The sequence below is a fragment of the Antedon bifida genome, chromosome 1 (genome assembly GCF_963402885.1).
Source record: "Antedon bifida chromosome 1, ecAntBifi1.1, whole genome shotgun sequence".
NCBI lineage: Eukaryota > Metazoa > Echinodermata > Crinoidea > Comatulida > Antedonidae > Antedon > Antedon bifida.
In genome coordinates, this window is record NC_136226.1 from 8,746,347 (window position 1) to 8,771,811 (window position 25,465).

The 25,465-nt window shown below is 33.3% G+C and overlaps 4 protein-coding genes across 4 annotated transcripts; 2 read left to right on the plus strand and 2 right to left on the minus strand.

The window, feature by feature from the left end:
- Positions 1–5,197: 5,197 nt before the first annotated feature.
- On the minus strand, positions 5,198–10,690 carry LOC144853548 (beta-1,3-galactosyltransferase 1-like). Its single transcript, XM_078711254.1, has 2 exons — positions 10,588–10,690; positions 5,198–7,499 (listed from the first exon to the last, which is right to left on the minus strand). The coding sequence occupies exon 2, from the start codon at positions 7,470–7,472 to the stop codon at positions 6,438–6,440; it is 1,035 nt and encodes a 344-aa protein (XP_078567380.1). The 5' UTR covers positions 7,473–7,499; positions 10,588–10,690; the 3' UTR covers positions 5,198–6,437.
- Positions 10,691–11,796: 1,106 nt separating this feature from the next.
- LOC144853556 (beta-1,3-galactosyltransferase 1-like) lies at positions 11,797–16,550 on the minus strand. Its single transcript, XM_078711266.1, has 2 exons — positions 16,453–16,550; positions 11,797–15,182 (listed from the first exon to the last, which is right to left on the minus strand). The coding sequence occupies exon 2, from the start codon at positions 15,034–15,036 to the stop codon at positions 13,672–13,674; it is 1,365 nt and encodes a 454-aa protein (XP_078567392.1). The 5' UTR covers positions 15,037–15,182; positions 16,453–16,550; the 3' UTR covers positions 11,797–13,671.
- A 57-nt stretch (positions 16,551–16,607) lies between these two features.
- Positions 16,608–19,702, plus strand: LOC144853567 (prefoldin subunit 5-like). The gene is made up of 6 exons (XM_078711277.1): positions 16,608–16,723; positions 17,438–17,540; positions 17,659–17,690; positions 17,865–17,939; positions 18,147–18,252; positions 18,551–19,702. The coding sequence occupies exons 1-6, from the start codon at positions 16,643–16,645 to the stop codon at positions 18,631–18,633; spliced, it is 480 nt and encodes a 159-aa protein (XP_078567403.1). The 5' UTR covers positions 16,608–16,642; the 3' UTR covers positions 18,634–19,702.
- A 227-nt stretch (positions 19,703–19,929) lies between these two features.
- On the plus strand, positions 19,930–25,310 carry LOC144841080 (centrosomal protein POC5-like). The gene is made up of 11 exons (XM_078697264.1): positions 19,930–20,048; positions 20,731–20,968; positions 21,307–21,456; positions 21,613–21,824; positions 21,979–22,049; positions 22,173–22,371; positions 22,799–22,978; positions 23,311–23,461; positions 23,859–24,070; positions 24,439–24,582; positions 25,035–25,310. Exons 2-11 carry the CDS (start codon positions 20,743–20,745, stop codon positions 25,101–25,103), a joined length of 1,614 nt encoding a protein of 537 aa, XP_078553390.1. The 5' UTR covers positions 19,930–20,048; positions 20,731–20,742; the 3' UTR covers positions 25,104–25,310.
- The last annotated feature ends 155 nt before the right edge of the window (positions 25,311–25,465 follow it).

The following is a 25,465-nucleotide window of genomic DNA, read 5'->3' on the forward strand; positions in this document are numbered from 1 at the left end:
TACAATTTTACCAACGATGTATTGCCAGTCAACCAGGTAGGCCTACCAATTAATATGCCAAGCAGGTTATATGCCTATATCATCTTCGTTCTCACTGATATTACTTTGCGAGGGACGCTCAAGCGATAAGCAAATCTAGTCACAAGTTAACTCGGCGTGTGTGAAGTAACCTATTGTAGGCCAAACCGTTTATCTTCAATATCAATCGAGTAATATCATGCTTTAATTCTCTCGCTGATCCAGCATTGTTAGTATAAGGTTAAATGATCATAATTAAGTAGACAAAATTATACCACGCCTTTTAATCTATTTGACGTAACGACCGAAATAACAGTGATCAATGTGATAGAGAAATCTTAGCGAAATCACTGGCCAGCGTCTGCTTTGTACTACAGATGTAACGTGAACTTTCATTGGATAAAAGTCACTGCTGATTTGTCTAAATTAGGCCATCAGCCAACAGCGAATGAGATTCATTTTTATTGATTGGTCCAGGGCAGCTGACTTGTTATCTGGGATTTTTTTAATTTATTGATGGGAACATTCTTTTGATATTTGTTAGTTTTACTGTACATTAATATATTTTAGAATTTAAAAAAATTATTGTAATTAATTTGGGCTATTCATTAACCATTCGATTTTTAAACATGATATAGGTCTAAATAGAGTATGAAAAACCCACGACAATACCGAGGTGGTGATAATGAAAATCGAAATAATGAAGATAATGATCAGATAGTTACGTTTATGATGATGAAGATAAAACTGATAATAATTGTTATGACGTAACGACGTTGAGTTGTTATGATAACGATGAAAATTACGAACTTGATTATGATATATGATAAGTACGATATGGTAAATGTTAAAACGATGACTACGATAACATTATGATGATAAATATCAACATGATAGTGACGAGAATTATTTTTACGACGATGAAATCGACGAAAGATTCAGAATATAAAACCGCAATGGTGATGAAATGATGACAGTAAATTATGTAAAACGATATCCCATGGGTTATAACATAATAATAACTATGATAATAATGATAATGATTATAGTGACGAAAATTATAACGACGAAGATGAACTCGGATAGATTCGGAACAGCGACGGCGAAAGAAACCGACTACAACTTAATAAATTAATAAAGGATGAATTGATTGAATGTAATATTTCCGTCGTTTGGTCAATTTATATGTGGTGATTCGTGATTATTTATCTTTTAATTACATCTGTTGAGTTGTTTGGTCGAAGATGTTTCCTTTAATTAATTCTCTGAATGTATTAGTGTCCAAAAGATAAACCACGTTGATTGTATTAATTTGTGTCACTTTGTTTGCCATCATGCCTTTAACATAAAATTTCGTTTTACGATTACAGTTTGCTAAATACACTAAACAAAATTATTCATGAGGTAGTTTAACACTCATTCTGTCCTTGATTTTCGTTTAATAATCATAATCGTTTGCCAAATCCTACACGGGAAAAATCTTCTCGTCTTTTGACATAATTACCTTTTAATATAAACTATAGTGTCGTGTACAGATGCATATGAATTAACTAAATCCTAGAGGTACGTTCATACAATGGGACGAGTCGGCTAAGATAAAAGGTAATAAATCAGTTATGGTATTCATTACTGTCAGGACAGGTGTTCCTTTCAAGATGCCGATTATAACTTAAAGAATAACTGCAGGGAGAAAACACGGGGAGAGGGTGAAAGTGAGAAATTTCCTTGCAGGGCTACTTTGCTAATAAAACGGTGCAATCAAATTCGGCAGGCTACTTACGACGAGCTCGTGGATGGATTCGCTTTAACATCTGCGGTGTACCATTCATCGGAAGTCATCGTCGAAGATAATTATGGCACTCTCTTTATCATTCATCATCCTAGATATTTCTTAACACAATTGTTATCATAATTAATTGTCTTATTTTCTGACAAATTACAACCGCCCTCTTTCACGTTATCATAATGACTCAATTCAGTTTTGTAGCGAAGAAGTTCTAGAAAGATTTCCGTCTTAGGGCCTCGATGACCCTAATCCGAACGACGGATATTTCGTGCAATTGATAAAATCGAAATGTTATTACAATCGATAAATGAATACGACTTGGAATGTAGAGCTTTCGAACAGAATATGAATATCTGGCTAATTTGCGGAAGCCTATTTATTTGTGATTTAATTCAGATTTTAGACTTGATCTAATTTCGTTCATTTGGTGGACTGATTTTCACGTGAACTGTTATCATTATTACACTTATCATTATGCGTTGTTATGGAATAATCTATTAATACCGAGAGAGTGGATTAATTACTTAAGATTATTACTTACTTATTATACTGTATTAGAAAAGGGCAAGTGCAAACTGTTACATGTTCCAAATATTTAGGCCTAAAAGAACTGAAACTATATATTATTAACTATAAACACAACAGGCAAAGAACATTGGTTCTAAACCGCCCGGTGATATACTGAAAATGTATTAATTCATTTTCATTTCATTTCATTTATTTATTTGACCAACAAAACATAATATACAATGTACAAAGATGAATTGGTCAGAGACTGCTAAAGTAATACGAGTCAGCAGTCCAAATTTTAAACGATAACATGAGGAAATCTGAGAACGCTCCAACCGAGATTCGAACCCGGATCTTCTGCTTGATATGCAGATGTCCTAACCATTAGACCACTGGGGCTTTCATGCCATAGAAAGCATACTTTATAAGCATACTACTACAAACAAATTTACTTCACTACTACCCACAGAGGAAGTCCACCTCCAAGAGTTGCCACATTTAAATACAAGTTTTAATATTACAGTATGTGTACAACACATTCAAACAGAATTACTGTAGGCCTTCACTATCGTATTCAAACAATGATATGTATTTCAATCATATTTTACCATAACACGAGGATACACGTGTATTTTCGAAATTCTAATAAGCATATCTTTCTTTTATGACTAATGCATTTTCAGTGACGTAGTAAAAGCATGGAGGAAATGGTAATAGGCACATAGTACAGTACACTTTACCGATGTTTTTTATGGCTGGTCTGTGCGTATACGGTAATGTAACAGATTTTCGTCGTAAATGATGGTACTATAAACACTATGATAAAAGATGCAGCACAAAACGATTTATAGGCCTATAGTTAAAGGGAAACAAATTTGATTTGTTGTTCCACCTTCAATTACATAGGATAGATTAGATAGTAGTAGTCATACCTACTCGCAAGAGTGCGTTATTGCGAGTCCTAAGATCCGATATAGCTTTTTGCAATTGGCATGTATACGTGGTCCGTTTATAAACTTAATTCGCGTTTACAGAGACACGACTGAATCGGCAGATGATAAACATTTCACAGCTCATAAGCATGTATTCTCTTCACTAACTGTGATGCTACTAAACCAATTTCCTCTTCCCAGATAGTCAATTGTAATTTTTATAGTCATCAACCCGAGAGGAAATTAGCTCGCTTTGTATCTAACTTACGGCAGGTGGGAAATCTTGGCTAGTAAGGTCGACAACATGTTAGAATGTAAAAACATTTATCGAACTAAAATCAGTTTTAGAAGACGGGTTTGTACTCAGGTTTTTTCTACATTTAACCTTGTCTAGTTTTTGATGACATGGAAATGATGTAATCTAAAATAACTTGGATATGGACCAGTGATAATGTTCTCCATTAACACTGGTGATTTTTGCGTGTATGTTAGACATTATTAATTACCGGAGTTATATTCCAATCAATTTATATATTGTAACAAGAAAGTAATGATAACTTAAGCCAAGGCAGTCTTAAATTGCCTTGCTTAGGCAGACACAACAACACATGACATTCAAATAAAATATGTATTCAAAACAAAACCATCATTATAACAATGAAGATATTAAATAAAAGAAGCTTCATTTATAACATAAACATTTGTCTAAATTCAAAATGTATATTACTTCATAAACATATTATGAAGAACGATTTCAATGACAGTTCACAGAATTTTATTACCATGTTTTATCTTTATATTTTAATTAACATCTTCTTTAAAATTGTAAATGAAAGCATATGGTTTTATATTGAAATCAATTATCTTTTTATGTAAATATGCCTGCATTTTAACTACTTTTAACACTGTAAAAATCGTAGTAATATACAATAGAAATATTCATGCAAATAATTAATTGTTACAAATGTACCTATTTTTATATATAATATATATATACATATAAAACAGAGAATTATAATAAAAGTGGGACGACCCCACACAAGACAAAAAAAAACATATTATGAAGCAGACAGAGCAACCGAAACATTGGGTTGCAAGAATACACAGTAGTACTGAAACAAAATTATTAAAAAGTCAACCTGGACAGATACGGCTGCATCACTAGCATGGGAATAGACGTGTAGTTTGTTCCTTTAAAAATCTGTCTACACCATCAAACTAGTTTGACAAAAAAAGTGTCATGTGCCCAAATATGATCGTGATATGCTCAAATATGGTAATGTTAATGGCATCATGATGTCCATATGTGGGCACATCACATTTTGCTGACACATAAAGTTTGATAGATTAGAGAGATAGCTTAAGAGTGCATTTGCCTTCTAACTTTGTTAAATTAAATTAAGAGAAGAAGCCTAAGGCAAGAATTATGTAACGGTATCAATGATTTGAGAACATAAAATTAAAAAATAAAGCGGATGGTCATACACTATACAACATTAGGTGACAATATATCATTTCGTATTTTAGGTATGCTTGTATTAACAGGGTCGACTGCAATTATATCATGGAGGAATTTCTCCATAAGTATATAGGTATTGATGAAACATGACATATTAGCCCAAATGCGATAGAAATCATTTAAAAATGCCTGTAATTTTTAATCTATTTCCACCGAATTAATATCTCGGTAACATTAATGACGTCGTACAGTCCGTATTTAGCACCATTTCCGTCAGAAATTACTCTCTCGCATTAGGCATATCGGTGGGTTAATCTAAGATTATTACTAAAGTTTGCGGTTCAAAAACTGTTCACAAAATTAATAGTAAAACACGTGATAAAATGTATCCATACAAATATTTACGTGTTCGTCTTTAGTAAATAAATTAGATCCAGAAATATAATTACTTCTAACTTAAATTAAGTATGGAAATCAAAACGTGGATCCACCAAACATTAAAGTAAGGGCGTAGACTAAACGCAAGCTAGTTGACCAATGACAAGCGACAGTTGGAATAATCCATCGCTTGTGATTGGTCAAATGCCTTACGTTGTGTTACGTCGTTGTGTTGCGTCTCTTGCGGGAACCAAGCATAAGACGTATAAGATACAGTAAGACGAATGTAGATAATATGAATATAATACTACTATATAAAATATTAATAACAATATAATATTACTATTAAGAACGTTTAATATTCGGAATTCAGTAAATAAACTGTATGTAAATTCAAGAACTATTCCACATAGGCCTAAATATAGAAGCGTGTGGCGGTGCCGCTCTTTGTGATTTATAATCGAACCACATAGCAGGTGCGACCCCTGGCGCAGATCCTGGTAGGTTGGCCCTCAGATGTGAAAATTTGATAGTACACTAGTGCGCCGTAGGCAGCTAACAATATTATTTTTTTTTTCATTTTTAAACTTCTCCCGAATGTCCACATCTATTTTTAATGCGAATCTGCGTCGTTAGATGCGACTGTTATTAATCTAATTGATTATTAGTGCAAAGTTTAAACGACATGTATTTGCTTTCACAAAATCTCCTTAACGAAATAAGATACCATGACATTTTTTGCTATAAAGGACACGTTATTGCACTGGTCAACTTGTATTAGTACTGAATTACTCGAAAATACCCTGCGAAACCGGCGCAAACACATTTAAGCCTAATAATAATGCATTTTAATATTCCATATTCCACGAGTTCATTCCTTCGTGTACTTATACCACAGAGTTAACCATTTGTATCCATTAAGTACATGTTTAAATTACACAAAATAAAGCTAAATTCCTAATTTCTCTTACCACACACTCAAGATGCAAACTCGAAAGTGAACCAATGACAGTACGTCACATGTCTTTCTGCCAATGGCTGTACAACCCGATAAACGAGCGGTATCATATCTAGCGACAATAAACACCCTGCAGTATCACGTCTTCTGACAGCAATCTCCATCCCATGTGAGATATAATGAAAGATCAGAAGAAAGTTATACTGTATTTAGGAGTTAGGTGCCATGGTGCGAGGTTGTTGCCGTCGACAGACACGATACACCAGAGCACCGGCTGTCGTAACACTAGTATTACATGAAGTTCCGACAATAACCATTCGGCAAACTCCGATCTGTATTTCTTTAGAATTCAACCTAGGGGCCTTCCATTTCGATACATCAGTTGAAAGCAAAAGTTCAGCATCTAGCTTTGTTAACCTTTAAATCTTTCCACATCCTGGGTAGTTGACGAGTTGGCATTTGATGTGACGTAACGATTTTCCTATAGCGACATACTGAATAAGGTACCTTGGAATTGTGGAATTCTTTCATTTTCCTCGGAATTATACCAAGCTTCTGCCAGACCGTGCCGCAGAAAACATCCTCCAGGTATAAGAATGTTGCATTCTGGGAATGAATATACGTATCTCTTGCAACATCACCAGACATTAAATACCCAGTTCCAGATAAAAATGGCGGATACGTCTTTCCAGGATACAATTCGTAAGGCATATACCATTTGCTTTTTTTGTTTCTGATTGGTCCTCCTTTCATTAGGACGCCAGCCGCTAACTTCTCTTGCTTGTCTTCAGGATCGGTTGATAAATATTTAATGATGTTTCCATAATGTACAAACATATCATCATCAGTCTTCATGACGTACTTTGCATTGGGACAAAACATTGTAGCCCACTTCATTCCCATTATAGTTTTTAATGTCAGGTTTACATACGTATCTATAAAGTCCTCCATTAAAATATCTTTAAACTTCATATTTTCTTCTTCAACTGAATGAACCAATCTTTTATCATTAATTTTTCCTAATAGAAACATAGTGACGATCTTTTTACCTCCTATCTCTTTCGGGCTCGCCCAAGTTTCTCTGATAATTTGACGTTGGTATTTATTCTTATGCATTGTCAGAACAAGCACTAGTAAATACACGTCTTTATCAGTCCCGTTCTCGTACCGACACACATCGGGATTGTTGATGACCAGTTTGTAGTTATGCGGTAACGTATAATTGTATGTAGAGTTGTTTTGGGTGTTATTAATATTTACAGGGCTAGGAAATGCTAGTGTAAATAACCGCTTGTTTATTTCTTCTTTTAGCTTAGCTTCCTCTTGAATAGACATTGGCGATGGCTTGTATCGAAACTGCACCAAAACGAATACTATAATTGTACTGGCGAAGAGAAAGCCTAAAATGAAACGACTTCGTTTCATAATCATGATAACACTAACAGGTCTGTACACATTCTGAAATATAAAATACAATGTAATTAAAACTTTTACGTATATATTATTTGAGGCAGTTGTGAAATGGACCAACATCGTACAGTACCGATTAAAAAAATGCCTCGCGCGTATTGGTCACACGCCTCTGTAATGACAAATAAAACAGTCTAAATTGCCTCGCGCATTACACGCGTGCAACATTCGTGCGACCCCAAGGACCAGCTAATTTGTTTTATGGACAGGTTTATTGTGCAGCGATTGCTCTTTGAGTAAGTTATTTTCTTTTTACTTTCTATTTACTGATTCATAACTGTTACCTTTTAGAAAACAAAAATGTAGACACAAATTTACATTCACGTAAAACTACGGTACACACGTATTTTTTACAGGTCCGTGTTTTACCACCTTCTTCCACCCCATTCTTTTACACATTTTTTTGTAGAACAAATCATCACCAGGGTCAACTTCGATCAATTATATTAATGAAGCCTGGCCTAGTATTTAGCCAAAATGCGATAGAAATCATTAAACACGCCTGCAATTGTTAATCTATTTTCACCACAAATATATTACTATATATCTCAGTAATGATATAATCATCTTTAGCACCATTTCCCTCATTGACATTCTCTCACACAATAGAAATCTTGAATTGCTTAATTACTTATCATTAACAACAGTATTTTGGTTCCATAACGTGAACTAAATTGAGGATAAAAATCGTCTAAGTTGATTATTTATCATTTATACTGTGATCACCGTTAGTAGGCCTTTGCCATTTTCTCTGCACCTCCTTTATAGTTAACCTTCAAATTAATTAGGTCTTGTAATTTGAAAATAAATAAAATATGCAGAAACTTTTTAGAACAAAAGAGGGCGACGTTTCATTTGTAAAGACGTTTACAGATGCATTCTTAGAAAACAAGGCCAACAGCCTAAGTCGCGTGCTCTCAGAAAAAAATGAACTTTCAAAAAGTAATGTACTTTAAAACTTTTCTGTACCAGTTCAAAAAGTACAGAAAAGCGATAAAACGCATAGTGATACCGGACCGACCGACAGACAGACCGACAGACCGACCGACCGACATAGTGAACTATTGAGTCGCGTCCACGCGACTAAAAAGTCGGGTTCTTAATTTATTACGATGTGAAAACAAACTTTGAATGACGGAGTAATCATCTTAAATGTATCATGAAACCTGGTTGTGACCAGGCAATATTATTATTAAAGACAAACTTCTACGCTAATTATTATGGGTAATTCCCATCTCCCTGTAAAGAAGGCTATGTTAATTTCTTTCAGAGTTCTAACATCTTTCTGAAATCATTTTATACAGAGCCTGGTAAAATTATGTAACATTTCTCCAGCATATTGTGGTAATATTTATAGTGTTTACTGTGATATCTTCATGGTTATAAATTCCATTTATACAGTATTTAATAACTAAATACATTTTTTAATTTTTTATTACACCTTATTTATAGAGGGTAACCCTAAACAGCGTATGCTGACAATCAAGGGGCCCTCTTGATAAGTGACAGTGGCTGAGTGTATACTAGTACACCGGGGTAACCCCCTACTCGTCTCGAAAGATGTACTAGGTTCTTTAAAGTGCACATGAGCCAGATGTGTACACTGGACCTACGGTTTATAGTCCTTTTCCGAGAAGACTCGTTCTACCACCAGAACCATGGAGTGAGTGAGGCTAGAACCCTTGCCGATGTTAATATGGCTTAACCGCTTGGCCACTCAAGGGTTACTGGAAGGCCTAAATAATATTTGTATACAAATAACAACAAATTAGTAGGCCTAATGAAATATGAAATAATGATTGGTTGATAACGTTTATGCTGGCTGTCATTTTTTTAAAAATAGGCCTATGAACCGCGGATATGTACGTATGACATTGAGCATCAATTTTAGTTAAGAAATCCCTCACCATTTGAACTATTTTGCGATTAACAAAAGAGCATGTATGTACATTCCAGTCTAATGAAGCATACTAGAATTACTGTGAGCATTGTGTGTTTTGTATTGATATCCCAAGATAGTTATTTATACCTCCATAGTTATTCTAATTTCACCGCAGAAAGGCCATATCAACGGGTGTAGCAATATTTAGAACAGCACCTGGAGGCACAAAAATCTACTATAATTGATCATTGCAAACTACTAAAAATCACAATTAAATGGTATGAGTATGTGAAAGTTTCCCAACAACAACTTGGGACTGACCACTAAATAATATTTATAGGATTGCAAGAGCCCATGTAGTTAATATTCATTTTTTATTACAAAATAGTGGTCATTGAAACTCCCCTTATTTAACACTTTAGAACACCAGCAAACAATTCGTGTTTAGGTCTAATGGATATTGTTACTGTACTGGCAAACCATATGACTATAGAGAAAAAAGCATAACAAAAATCACAAGCATATAAATGTTATTAAACATGCAAAGCATACAGTTTGTGCTTATTAAAAGTTATACTGCAAACATGTTAGTAAATTAAATTGCCATTGTGGTTTCAAACCTACAGTGTTACTTTACCTAAGTGAGATGAAAAAATAATCTCCCAATTTGAACCCAGACTCTTCTACAGTACTTGAAATACAGATGGCATGCTGCCATTAGACCACTCTGGAATTTAAGCATTCCGACAATAAAGTAAAAATTGAATAATCTTATATTGAACTGATAAACTGGTTGACAATAGCAAAAGAGAGAAAAAGGAAATGGAGAGCTTTGGAGGAGGGATCTACTGTTCCTGTAGTGGACTGCCAATTCCTGAAGCAGAAACTAAGTCTCATTTAGGCTTCAACCATGAACCTTGGATTGGAAGGTCTACGTACTAACCGCCAAGCTAATTACAGCCTATACTGTATACTAATATAAAATATCATAATATTACAAAGCATCAATGAAGGATGCTGTATTACTAATCAATTAATCAATATTATACACAAGACTTCCTTGTATAACACTGGAATATTATCCAACTAATTATAGAAAACGCAACAGCCTAAAAACAAAATTGTACTCTATATAAGTATGGTAAAAACACACCGTACATGTTTCTGCAGGATATTACTCGATAAACAACTTACCAATATAGAGTTACACTGAATACATTTTAACAAAATTGTATCTCAATTTATGATCAGCTAAACTAACTGTATTTTGTAACCACTGGTAAATTAAAGATTTCCTCTGTTCTGTGTATATACTGCATCAACCAATCACTCACATTGGTGGACAAACACTATTATTAATGATACGCCTCACTGGTTTAATCATGAATATTCAAAATGTATTGATACCATATAATACAAAATATGGATTACCTTTTTTTAATGACACATTCAAAAACAAATTTAAAATAAAAAATATTTTTCAGGGACAATATATCTTTAAAACTGTTACGTCATAAGCCAGCGGCATTTTTTGTAAGAAATATTTCTTGTTTAAATAGCACCCTCAAGGTTATTATTTGTTAATATAACAATGTATTTTTTAATATATGTAACAAGTAAAACGTTTTTATCCCAATACCTTTAAGAATCAAGGATAATATTGTTCTGGGCAGAGACATTCATCAAGCTGAAAGCCAGTCTACAGTAATTGTAATATAGTACTCAACCTGAAAGTACTGTACTGGTGTCTTTTTCCCTTGACTTCTTTATATCCATGAGAAGTACAGTATTGTTATTAAACACTACAACCCAAAGTAAATGTTAAGTGAGACAAATGGCCAAGCAGTTAAGGCAGGGGTGCCATTTACTGTACCTAAACGAGCCAACACTATCGGCATGTGTTTGAGACCGACTCGCTCCTAGTTTTGGTGGTGGAACAAGTCTTGGATAAGACTATAAACCGTAGGTCCAGTGTACAAAGTTATAACTCGTGTGCACTTAAAATAACCCAGTTCATCATTCAAGACGAGTAGGGGGTTACCCCGGTGAACTGGTTCACAAAATAGCCCCTGTATCAGAGAGATTATAACCTATAGGACAGTGATTAATTTACTATTGGTAATCTTTGGCCACATGTGCCTAAGGACATAAAATAAAAAAACAAGCACTGTAAAAATGTATTAGAATAGTTCACATCAAATTAGCAAAACCATCGCATTATTACACTGCAAATGATAAGTTTATCTTTAATCAACATACCTCATTACGCCATGTTAATTATCTAGCGTGTATAGTGCTCAGTATTGAGAGGCAATAGTATGTTTGCCGCATGGCATATTTTTTCAGCCCTTGGAACACTATGGGTACAAAAATGAAAACGACAAAAAGTAGTATTCCAAAATATTTATTAACAATGTACAGTATGCAACTACACTTAAAAGTTAATGATACGTTTAATCACTGTCAGCATTTAATTTATCAAACCATTTATACAAAAAAAATTCATTATTAATAATTATTGATTTATAATCCAAATTTCTAATTTTCTAAACACAGTATATTTTTATTGTTATTAAAAATAATTATGATACGAATAAATGACAATCTAAAATTGTACAATTATGTTTCTTTTACAGTATGTCCAATTTTCTCTCACTTGAGAATATTATCACGGCTGGTGATTACTTCTTTGTATAATAATTAATAAAAATAATTTAATTTTACAAATCAAAATTAAATAATAAATATTTAATTGTTTTTTTTTGTCAAGCATTGAACATGTCTATGATTTTCGTTGAGATCAAAATCATGAACAAAATTACAGTATAAATTAATATATAATTATATTATTTAACGGTAATTCATACTGCAGTTTTGTGATTGTGATCTCAATGATAAAATCATAGCCATTCTATGCTATTTTAATAGTTTTGTTCAAAAACACTGTCTGTCCATTTGTCCAGTGTGATTAAGGATAGTCACAACTTTAAATGAAAAAAAAGTAAATACTAACTGCTAATTTCTAGAATTTACTATAAACCACTATAGACCAAAAAAATAAATAAATAAATAAACATATTACTTTTCATATCCACCTGAACAAACAATGGATTCTGCAGCAAACTAATTTTAGACTTAGTAAATATTTAAAAATGTACTATTGACAGACTGGGAAGATAATGTAATACAGTATTATAACATATGCATATTAGCACTGCTGGTGCTTTTTATATCAATTTCATTGGTCTGTGTGCAATTTATAATTTGATTACAGTATGCATTTAAAAATAAAAAAATTAATATGTTTATTGATTATGTTCTATGGAATATACACAATACAGTGCATTACAATGTGCAAATGCTTACAATAACTCCCATTTGAGCGTGGTTAACAAAACTACTTTACTGGTTGGACTGCTGCCGCAAAATAAATTAAGTACTGTACATGGCTTAATATTATTAAACTGAGTCGCTAAATTCAATTCTTTTTAATACTGTAATTCAATTATTGGAATTTGAATATGCGATATTTTGGCAACAGTGTTGGATGATATCAACAGTTAGGTTAAACCCCTGTTATAATGATTGCCACATTTCGGTTTCACCATGACTTACTCAAACTGACTGGATACATGAAATAAATTAAGTTTAAGAAAGAAAAAGCTCAAACTTAAATGTCTGTCTCAGAAGAGAAATTGTAAAACTAATCAGGGCAAACGATCTAGTGTCTAATAACAACTACCTGCTTATACTCAACACCATATACAGTATGGTGGGTTATTTATTGCAGTTTCCATCAACAAACACAAAACAATAATGTAATAATTTGGCTTGCAAAATGGCATCCAGGCCAGTGAGAAATAAACAAGAATTCAAACTCTGAAGATTGCAAACTGTCAATTACATTCAACCAGAGAATCATCCCTGATTCAACAGAACTATTTGACTCATATACTTGAAAACAAAATAATTTTAGTCCTGGTCTAAACATGGACTAAGTGTGGTGAGTAAATGTAATAACATTTAATATTAAGCTTTGTCTACACTATCTAAGTGTGATGTGCCCAAATATAGTAGTGATACCCAAATATGGTATTGATACCCAAATATGGTAGTGGTATGGAATCATCATGTCCATATATGGGCACATCACATTTTTGTTGTCACATAAAGTTTGATAGTGTAGACAGAGCTGCTTTAAAGACACACACAAATCTATTAGACTAGATACTGTAAACAATAAAAGTTTGTTAGTAGAAAGGTAATTATTTAATAATGCTACCAAGAGCATTTTTTATCCGTTTTCTTTTGATCATTCCATATACGTCGCATTTCACCAGGTGGAACCATATGCGTGGTCAATATTCTTTTGTAACGACAAAATGAATATTGTGTGCGCCAATTATGAAACTCTGCATGGCGTTTTGGTTTAATGCCAATTTTATCCCACACGGTCGCACAGAACACATCCTCTAAATATAGAAACGGAGTATCCACCGAGGCTATAAAGGTTTTACGTACAACATCTGAAGACATTACATACCCTGTACCCGAGAGGAACGGAGGATATTTACCTCCTGGATATGTCTCCTTTGGCATGTACCACTTACTTTTAGGGTCCCGTATGGGTGCACCGTTGATGAGAAAACCCATTGCGAGCCCTTTCCTAGTTTCAGGGTGCTTCATAAGGTAGTTAACTATATTTGGATACGACACGTACATATCATCATCTGTTTTCATAACATACTTTGCGCTTGGACAATACATTGAAGCCCATTTCATGCCCATCATTGTTTTAAGAGTTAAATTCTTATACGTATCCTGGAAATCTTCCATAATCAAATCATTAAATTCTTTATTTTCTTCTTCGACAACTGACTGTAATTCCTTATCATTTGTTTTCGCTAGAAGAAAAATCGTTATTATTTTCTGTCCATTGATTTCCTCATAATTACTCCAAGTTTCCCTGATCGCTTTACGCTGTTCAAAGTTTTTATGTATGGTACATATCAAAACTGCCAAGAAAATATCTTTACGAGATCCATCCTCGTTATGACATGCCTCTGGATGATTCAAAACCAGATTAAAATTATGTGGAAAAATGTGATGACCTTGAGAAACAGCAAGTAACTCTGGGTCAACTTGAAAAACTGAATTTGGCTTCTTTTCAATGGCGGCGGGTTCTGGCTTAACATCCAATTTAATATCCTGCTCAACAGACTTGACTACTTCCTTCGGTATTTCTACTATTACTGGTGGTATGATTTTGTTCTCTTCATTTTTTAAATCCACTTTATTGTCTATTTCTATAATGTTCTGCTTTTGTTGTTCAATGATAGCTTGATTTACAGGATTCAGATTATAAATCGGACCAGGATTAACAGGTTTATCTTCAGGTTTTAAGTTGTAAATAATACCCGCATCAACACCAGTATATTTTTTTTCCGTCTCGTTCTGGTTATCATTGACTAGTTTAGTACCTTGTTGAGCATGGTTTTGACGTAGTATGTCTGCTCCATGCAAACTGTGCACATTCTTTTCAGACTTCCAGAACGCATTTGAGCCACTGGCATAGGCATAGAGGAGAACATTGATAATTGTGACAACAGACAAGAGTAAGAGGTTTCTTATGGTACGCTTCATTTTCAATCTCAGACAATTTGCTACTTTTGGTTGTAATTAAGTCTTACTCACATATCTGGATTTCATTCAAACAGGTGGCTTTAACTTTACTGCTTACAATTCCAATAATAATTATTTCCAAATAAAGTTAATGTATGTTGGTTAGTCTGTGAAAAGATGACAAGAAAAAACAAGACTTAAAAAAGGGGGGAAACGCCACAACTATAAACAAAGTATACTCTAATAACACTGACAGCAATGTTTAAAATGTGCATACAGTAGGCATGCAAAAAGAAAAGTATTTAACAATAACATTTTATTACGTGCAATGCAATGCAATTGTGAAAATCTTTTTATTTAAATGTGCAGTTAAACAAACCATGGTAACAGCCAAACAGTTCACTGTAAGGCATGCGCACTTAAATAACCTTATTACATAACATAAAGTGTTTAAATGTTCTTGAAAAAAATGCAGTTATATTATATAAAAGCAAAAAATAAAATAACAGAAAAAAAAACTCAGTATAATATACAATGGATGCAGTACTGTAACAAGTAAAGAATACACACTGCAGCCTAGGTTTGGCAAAAAATGACTTTATTAATATTTCTGTAGAGTATTTTACGCGTGGACATGGGCATATTGATTTTGATTATTGTTAATAAATGTGTCACTCAAATGCAGAGGGCCCTTTCACTCAAGCACTATCGTTCTTCCATCCTAATTTGTGTATAGGGGTAACTTAAAGATGTATTGTCCCTTGAAACACAAAAAAATGAAGGTCAAAATATTCTAAATTTAAATTGGCCATATCAAAGTAATGTTAAACTTAAAGTTATTCACTTTAAGTCGAAAATTCGAGGAAAAAACAACAATTTTACGTAATTAACAGCTAAATTAATTTGATTACATTTCGTCTGGAAAATCATCGCGAGCGAAAGTAAGCAAAGATTTTAAACCATGAGTATACATTATGCATGATGCTAATTAGGATTGTTTAGAACTCGTCACGGTTGAGAAGGTGTTTTCACACAGATCGCGAGGAATTTTATGATTATGCATACAGAGTAGCCAAATATAAGCGCGTTGCATTTTATGAGATATGTTTTGATTGAAAACTTTGACTGGTAGTGGTACAGTATATTATAACGTACGCCTTCAATTGGTTGGTCCTAGTGTAGTAGTAGTAGTAGGTACTGTAGGTATGGACAAAAATAGGCCTAGAGTGTAGTAGCAGGAAGGCTACTAGCCTAGTCTGGCCTACTGTGAAAGTAGTAGTAGTAGAGGAGGCTAGACAAGTTAGGCCTACCACCGGCGGCAGCCAGGTAGGCCTAGTACTGTGTGGTCACTGCCTAGAGTATAAGTTAATATTACAACATAATTTAGAGCTTTATTTATTTAAAAATAATATATAACAATCTCATCTTCATTCTTACCTTCATTTAGGCCAATTATTATGGCGTTTAACCTTGTTATGCACTAAAAAAACAGACCCGAATATTTTTTTATGGTGAAAATGGTGATGACATGGATGGAATTGACATGGTTGAGGGAGACCTTTAATGGTGGCGTCCCATACAACAGGCAGAATAGTACGTGTAGAGGGCGCTTTTCGTTTTCATCAAAATGGCAGAAAAGAGGCAACAAATCGATCTTATGCAACTCCCTTTACCTCATTTAAATCAACTAAAAGAAACATTAGAACAGGTGAGTCCATTTAGTGATATATAAACCTTATTTCAAGTTCAAAATATTTGACTACAAATATATAAACAATGTTCTAACGTGTAGCCTACCCGGCGGTCCGGTGGTGGCACCCACACATGTCCTGATGAAGCTGCACCAGGCGGTGGAGGTTTCCATCCAGCAGTGAGAGTAAAAGAGCCTACAACCAAACAATAAATCATACTTGGAAACAGCTTGCTTTACATGCATGCATGAATTGAAATACATAATCTATTATTTTCAGTTTTTCTGAGAAATTAATTACTGATATCATTTAAAATATGAATTTTTAAAGATGTATTGTATTGTTTGTCTCCCAAAAACATGAAAAATGAAAATTAATTAAATCAGACTTTGAATATGTTATTTTGTAGTTTTAATCAAGTTAATCATTTCCATAGAAAAAAATAGAAAAAAAAATAATGTTTTCACCTATAAATTGACAAAATAAATGGTTAAATTCAACCAAAAACCCACTGACTGACAGCCAATTTGGCCATTTTTTGCTTTAAATTACAGTTTTTTTCAGGTAAATACATTTTTGTATACAATTTTTGGTCAAAGTGGATAACTATTGTGTTACATAACATTAAAATGGCATATTCAACAAACATTTTAAGAATTATTTTTTCAGGGGGACAATACATCTTTAAGTGTAAATTTCTTTCTTTTACTGTTTGTTTCTTCATCTTTTAGGAAGTTGACGTTTTACAAACTTCATTGCAACAATTGAAATTAGCACAAGGAAAGTTCTTAGATTCACTTGAAAGTCTTAACAAATTCAAACCAGATAATGAAGGTAATTTTTAAATAGTACATATTTGTTTTCAATCTATATTTAGGTTAGACCCAATGATGCCTTTTATTATTATGAAAACATGATTTCCCAATATAATCTTTATTTATTTTTTTTGCAGGAAAAGATATTCTTGTTCCTCTGACAGCTTCAGTATCCTTTTAAAACATGAATACATAGTCTCTTAATACTTTATATTAACATACAAACATTTAATAGTCTGTAACAGATATCTTACCTACTTGAAATTTATGTTATGTTAAAGCATACAAAAATAAAAATTATATTATACATTTTTATTAATGTTTTCTTTCAAATACAAATCAGCTTTATGTTCCAGGGAAACTGAGTGATGTTAAAACTGTTATGATTGATATAGGCACTGGTTATTATGTAGAGAAGGTAAGCTGCATGCATAGTCATTTAGTATGTCATCCATGCAATCATTGGTGTGAGAGGGTATTTATCACCATGTGATGAATGTTAGATGAAGAGACTCCCATATTGTTATTGCCTCCGGCATTGTTTATTAATTTCATTCCTTTTATAATCCATAGGTCATGTTTCAGAGTAACAACTTTCACAAATTAAACTCCTTTTTTTACACAGTCTGTAGATCAAGCTAAAGAATATTTTAAACGTAAAGTTGATTTCATGACCAAAAATATGGAGAAAGTACAACCAGGCATGGCAGAAAAATTCAAACTAAAGCAAGGTAATATTCTGTCCTTTTAAATGTATTGGATAACTCATCATTGTTTATAATACTGTATGTAGCATATGTAAAGCGTGTTGTGCCAAAATATGGTAGTGATATGCCCAAATTTGGTAGTGATTTTACATCATAAAATATATATGGGCACATCACATTTTTTGTCACATAACGTTTGATAGTGTAGACAGAGCTTAATAACAGTATTTAAAATAACAAAGCTTTTTCAAAATACTGAGTGTTGTGAAATGAATAAATACTCTGTACTGTCTATTTATATCTTATTCTTCATTTATTTCAGCTGTGATGGAGGTTATGAACATCAAGTATCAGGCACAGTTAGCCCAAATGCAGCAGCAACAAAGCCAGGCCGTCAAGTCATAATTATACCACATGTACAAACACACCAGCATGGGTGTTTTCTTACTGTAAACCTCTTTTCATGGCCTTTATTTTTGCAGTGAAAAATCAAAATCAACACAGATAATTAATTAGATAATATCCTTTTAATCTAAAGTCATGAAACAAATATTTTAGCCCCCAAAATATTGGGAAAACATGAAGTCGTGTTAAACAGGAATATCTGATTGTTGTATTACATTCAATGTTTGAGTTGTTTCATTGACACTACGTTCGCAAAGCATAATATTAATAGAATGTTTGGAGCACCAAAGAATAGATATAGATATTGAGAAACAGAAATGCCAAACACAATCATTTCATATTAGTGATTGTGCATTGGTTTTAAATTACTGTACTTATGTAGGTGTATAATCTAACCACCAGATTGTACTTTTTGTTGCAAAACGATTTATACGAGTATAATATTTTACGCACAGAACTACATCATTATCCTACTGTAGTGATTATCTGATAGCCAATTGCTTGTGGGCGTATGCAAGAGGAAGTCCAGTAGAAAATAATTAGAATATCTGTTAATATATGTTATTTGATCATTGTAAAAGAGAGTTGCTAACTGGAGAGATCATCAAAATTATACATGCCATGGTATTACACACTCTTAAAAATATTAAATATTTTGTGTTGCGGCATAAAGCTGACCTGAAATTCGTATTTGACAAAAAAAAAGAAAAGCTACAGTTTCGCTAATAAGATTAACCACCAAGAATTTTTTTTTACAAATGTCAACATGATTATACAGTGCATGTTTGTTTTGCATCAATACATTTTATAGATTATGAAGTTTTTTTTTACAATTAGATGGTTGTAGTGCAGCTTCTAGATGATTCTTTCAAATAGCAATGTTCCGTTCCAGTTTATAATGATTTTAAAGCATGCTATGCTTGTCATCATTGCACTGAAATTATTTTGATAATAAACTTTTATGTGATTCCATTAGTTTATCCTTGATATTTTCTATATTTAAGCTACAATTTTTTATTTTATATGTATGAATTGTAGGGTTGCAATAAATCTCGACATTTTGGGAAAACATTTGTCAATGGTTATTGTGTTGTTAAATTGTTCAATGTAACAACGCATTGAAGTGCATATAGAGACTAATAATCCTAATATTAATATGTTCATGTAAAATGTATCTTTTGTCTGAATAAATAATAATAATAAGTAGCTTGTGAAATAAATCAGTCGCCACTTCAAGGCTTCCGTAGTTTTACCAAAGATTGTGTAGGCGGCGGCGCTATACAATTTTTGGTTTTACGTCTGGATACGAAAGACTACTTGTATAATCAGTGGCAAATTTGAAAACATTGCAGATGACGGAAAAAGTGATCCTTTTGTTTTGAATATCACGGGTTTCTATAAAGAATTAATAATTTGTGAGTATTTTGTGATCATTTTTTAAAGTATTATTGTTTTTATACAACTGATAATTTGACGGTTTGACAAAAGCAGGTGTTCGTTGTCAAAGCTAGGGCTAGGCTGGCTGGACAGGACGAGTGATGTGAGTTTCTGATCCGCCGGGGCGGCTATCTATGTATGGTGATACTTCCCGCATATGCGCGTGGGTGTAGGCCTAGTAATTTACTATTTATTTTAGGCTAGATTAAGTCTTTTATTTAATTATTAAAAATGATTTAATATGTATATATGGTATTTAATTAATTTTAAATATATAATTAATTATATTAATAATATAATTAATTAATAATATAATATATATAGGCCTAGGCCTAGGCCCTAATTAATAATTTAATTTTAATTAATATAATATAGGCCTAATTGATATTTTATCATTTCCACAATCCATGGAGTACTCCATGTTTTCATCAACAAAACTTTATTCAAAACAACGGATTAAACAACCTACCATTGCCAGCATTATTGGTTATTGCCAATTTAATCATGTAAAAGAAATTCAGTAGAGTAGGTCTATGTCATTAGGGTAGGAGGTCTTACTCTTTAGAAATCCCAGATTATTAGTTCGGGATTGAAGAGTCAAATGTTATTTTAAACTGCTATTTTACAGCGAATAAGTATCTTTTCACTTTTTATGTTTAGAAATTTTACAGGATGTCTTCAACTGAAGAAGATAGTGGGACACCAATTATTCCTTCTGATTCTGCTGGAAGCTCTGTTTCTGAAGACCTAATGGATGAATATCATGAACTGTTAAAATATGCTGTTGTTACCCCACATTTTAACCCAGACCAACTGCCAAAGACCATTGCAGAGGCTGTGAATGCCTTTCAGAAGAAAGACAATGATGCGGCATTGTATGTTGATGAGAATTCGGAAAGTAAGTGGTGAAAACGCCTTTAACGTTTAAAACATATTGTTCAGAATTTCACCACATTGATAATTGTTTTTTATTGTACAGTTATTAGAATGAACAAGACATTTTTAACTTTCAGATATCATGATTCAAATTGTATTAGCCTAATGTTGATAATTGAATGCAACAAAATGCATTAGTGCATACAGCTGTCTACAGACCTACAACTAAAGATGTCCTAACTCTAAATAAATACCATAGATCCTTAAAATAATGACAAAACAGAAACCCAGTCTTATAGATAAATATTTAATTGGAGAGATTCATGAATTCAAAAACAAAAATATGTTTAAAAAATCTAGGTAGTTCAGAACACAGCTCAACATCTACCATTGCTGGGGACAGTGACCATTCCAGCAGGAAAGCACCAGTTTTGAAGGAATATCCAACACAACAAAACATGGAAGGCACCCCACATGGACGTCCCTCAACATCGGCACACAAGCAAACGGGTCAGTACCTCCAGACGATCATCAATTTATTCTATTTACAAGCTTACTGCATCCATGTTGTGATGCAAGCCCCTGAGTTGTATTTATTTATTTAATTGGTAATTTGTTTATAAATTTGTCTTGACATTTACTGTAATATCCTTAAATTGTTTTCAGATAATTGGTATTCCTCTACTCAAATACCATCATGGTCAAGCCCCAATGGTAATCAGGATTTATCAACAGAAGAGGAAAGTGTCGCCACCCCTGGCTCTACAGATTCTAACAGTGCTGTTAGTACTCCTAGGACCCCATCTATTGATCCAGATCTAGCAAGAATGGAGGCAGAGCTTGACGGTTGGAGCCTTGGACTTAAACGCCAAGTTTTGGTATGTATTATTGATTGAATCAGGGAATAGTGAAATTGTAATTTCACTATTCCCTGATTGAATTATTGATTTATTTTTCAAAAGTTATTAAAGTCATTTCCAATGTAAACATGTTGGCTATCAAACACGATTTTGTTTGTTTTTTTCTCTGCAGGCTGAGCTTAGTCAAGCCAAGTTAAAACTTCTACACAAACATCGGCAAAGTATTCAGGCTGAGAAAAACAGGTAGGCCTAAACAAATATCTTAGAAGTTATTTTATAGTCATGCATACCTAACAACCGCCAATACAAATCTAATTTTTGATAACATACAAAAATATGATTCTGCTGATAATGATAATTTTTCAGACATGCTCAGGAGGTGAACCAACTAAAAGATGAGATGTCCAGATTACAGGAGTTAATACATACTTACCAAAAGTCTACGGAACGTAAAGATGGTGTTATCACTAACCTTACCAATGCAATGCAAAAGCAAAAACAGCGTTTTGAGATGCTAAAGAAGTTCAATTCATGGAAACTAAGGCATAGTGAAGATAGACGAGAAGTAGGTTTTAAGAAATTCATTCTTTGGTTTGTGTTTCTTCCACAGTCTCAATTAGGATACTGTATATAGGAGAAGATTACCATGCCAACACGGAAATAATAATCATAGAATAATAATAATTATAAAAGAGCAAGTCATCAGTTGTTGTGTACCTCATTTTGTAATATACAAATAAAGAGATAATGTCAAAATTATTCTACTGCAGTAATCAATTTCGTTTATTACAATTAATGTAATTACAGTAGTTTTTGGTAATTGTATACAACAACTGTATATTGCAGGTACTGCCTCATATAATTTTGAAATTGAAACAAACTAAAAGTCCTACATTATTGCAGTAAAAAGAAAGTAGTTGCTGCAGTAATTGCAGTAGAATAATGTTGACATTATCCCTAATATGTATCCATTAAACACAAAAACTGTTTAGGTATTCACAGGATCCTTGGCCCACAAACACCACCAACGACAGTTAATGCAGAAGGTTTGGGCTGGTTGGAGAGGGATCATTGAGGCAAAATGGAAGCAACGAGTGGAGAAAGCATGTCAAGCCAAAGCACAGGAAGTCTGTATGACGCTAACCAATGATTATGAGGCTAGAGTAGCATCGGTAATACATTTAATATTTACACTTGATCATCTAGTGTTTAATTTAAACTCTTTGTTCTTAAGCTCTGTCTACACTATCAAACTTTATGTGAAAAAAAAGTGTGATGTGCCCTATATAGTAATGATATGACATCATCATGTCCATATGGGCACATCACGTAAAGTTTGATAGTGTAGACAGAGCTTTGCTGTTTATAGATTGACAAAAATATACACTATCAAACTAGTTTGACGAAAAAAAAGTGTGATGTGCCCAAATATGGTGTGGTATGACATTTTGTCACATGAAGTTTGATGGTGTAGACAGAGCTATATTTTATTTATTTAAATCAGGTGAATGAAGCTTTGGAAGCATCAAGACAAGAGGTTGCTAAGCTACATGCTGAGCGGGAGCATTATGAAGAAGCGATGAAGAAAGCGTTCATGCGTGGTGTGTGCGCCCTCAACATGGAGGCTATGTCAATGTTTCACCAGGCTGATGAAGGTAACATTTTGTTTTGTACTGAAAATTGGTAACCAATACATTTTTAATTGCCCGTAATAATCTTATTGTATTTCCATTGTTTTGGGGGTACATCTATTTTGAAACCTAAATGTAATTACAATTGAACATCTCCTTTGGGACACCCCTATTTAGCGTTCACGCCTGAACTTTCTTTCCAGTGACACGAACAAGGAAATTATATGTTTAACAGCCCACCCCTATTCTGGGAACACCACTATTAAGGGGACACTTTGTTGTGTCTCAAAGTTCTCCCCTCGGTAGCTGTTACAATGTAATTTTGTTCTGTATGTAAATGGAATGAAAGTATTATTTAACAGTATGATACATATTGTTGTGTATCGGTGAAGTACATTGTAGAAAATCTTTTATTCAATAGATGGAGATACACCTCAACAAATGCCCTATCCAGCAATGCAACCACCAGCAAGAGAGCAGGAAAGAAGCCATAAGCAACCAGTATCTAATCATGCAAGCCGACACCCTGTTGACCCCACAACGCACAGAATTGACTCAATATCACATAGAGGAATTGACCCTACCAATGCACAAAGAGTAGTTCATAATTATCCTGCTTCTGGTATAAGAGGGGTAACACAAATTTTATTATTATTATTATTATTATTATTATTGATTGATTGATGTTTGGTATTTATTTCAGTTATCTGCAAAGTCAATTTTTGCCTATAGGCAATCATCTCAAGTTGGTAAATTACAAAGCAACTATGTATGTTTGTTTGATATTGGAATGTGGTGAAGTCAAGATTTATCTTGCACTTTTATCTTAGAATCTTTCATCTTAGAATTTCATCATGAATGCATTGATTTATAAAGCACTTCCATGTTTTTGCATCCCTTTGACAGTTATTGACATGATTTTACTTTGCCATTAGATCAAGAATAGGTGAATGTATTTATCCATCACAACACTGAAATACCTTAATCTTATATTTTTTTAGGGGAAATCTGGTTTGACATCAAAGCCTGGATCAAAACCTCGTTCCTTGATTACAAGGGTAACCGGTAAAGATTCAATCTCACGGGCTGGATTAGCACCAACCAAAGCGTCAGTGGTCGTTGAAAGACACACCCCCATAAGCCAGGTAAGTGTTATTGCGTATGTTGAATTTCTATAAACTATTACAGTCAACTCTCCCCTCTACCAGACCCCGTTTAGCTGGCCAAAGTATTTGTTTTTCCGGAAAGTCTGGTATTCCGAATTTAATGGTAAAAAAAGAATTTGGGAATGTATTAGTCTAATAACTACTTTATAATGACATATAGTATAGAATTCCAGAAATTGTCACATAGAAAGGGGTAAAGTATAAAAACAAAGTATGTATTTAAAATAATAACATTCATAAAGAATATTTAACATTCAGAATCGAATAAATTGTGTGCTGTGTTGATTTCCATTACTTAATGTTTGTATGCAAATAATTTAAGGTTATATGTGGAAGATGCACCCCATGATAGTATTTATCAAAATGCTACAATACTGTATTTAATATAGAATTCAAAGCTACAAATTAATTGTATTTATTTCTTATTACAGCAAACTATTGGGCATGCTCAAGCAAGTCGCCACTCTGCTCGCTCATCATCGGTGCCGAGCAGAACCTAGTAATCTCGATATGCTTTTAAAAATCTACTAGTAGTAGCTGTCTTCAATCTACCTTGTCACATGAATATGGTTTATTTAAGCCGAGACCAAAATGCATCATGAACATGTGTACAATAACATTAAAATGGGTATTTTTAAAACTTGTAAATATTTATTAACTGTGAACAGTAGTTATTTTTGAATAAATCTTACATGCTGTGAAAATTATCAATTCTTTTTCTAAATATTGAGGTCTGTAATATTTTTGACCAAAAAGTGTGATGTGCCTAAATATGGTAGTGATATGACATTATCATCTCCATAGTATGGGCACATCACATTTTTTTGTCACATAAACTTTAATAGTGTAGACAGAGCTTAAG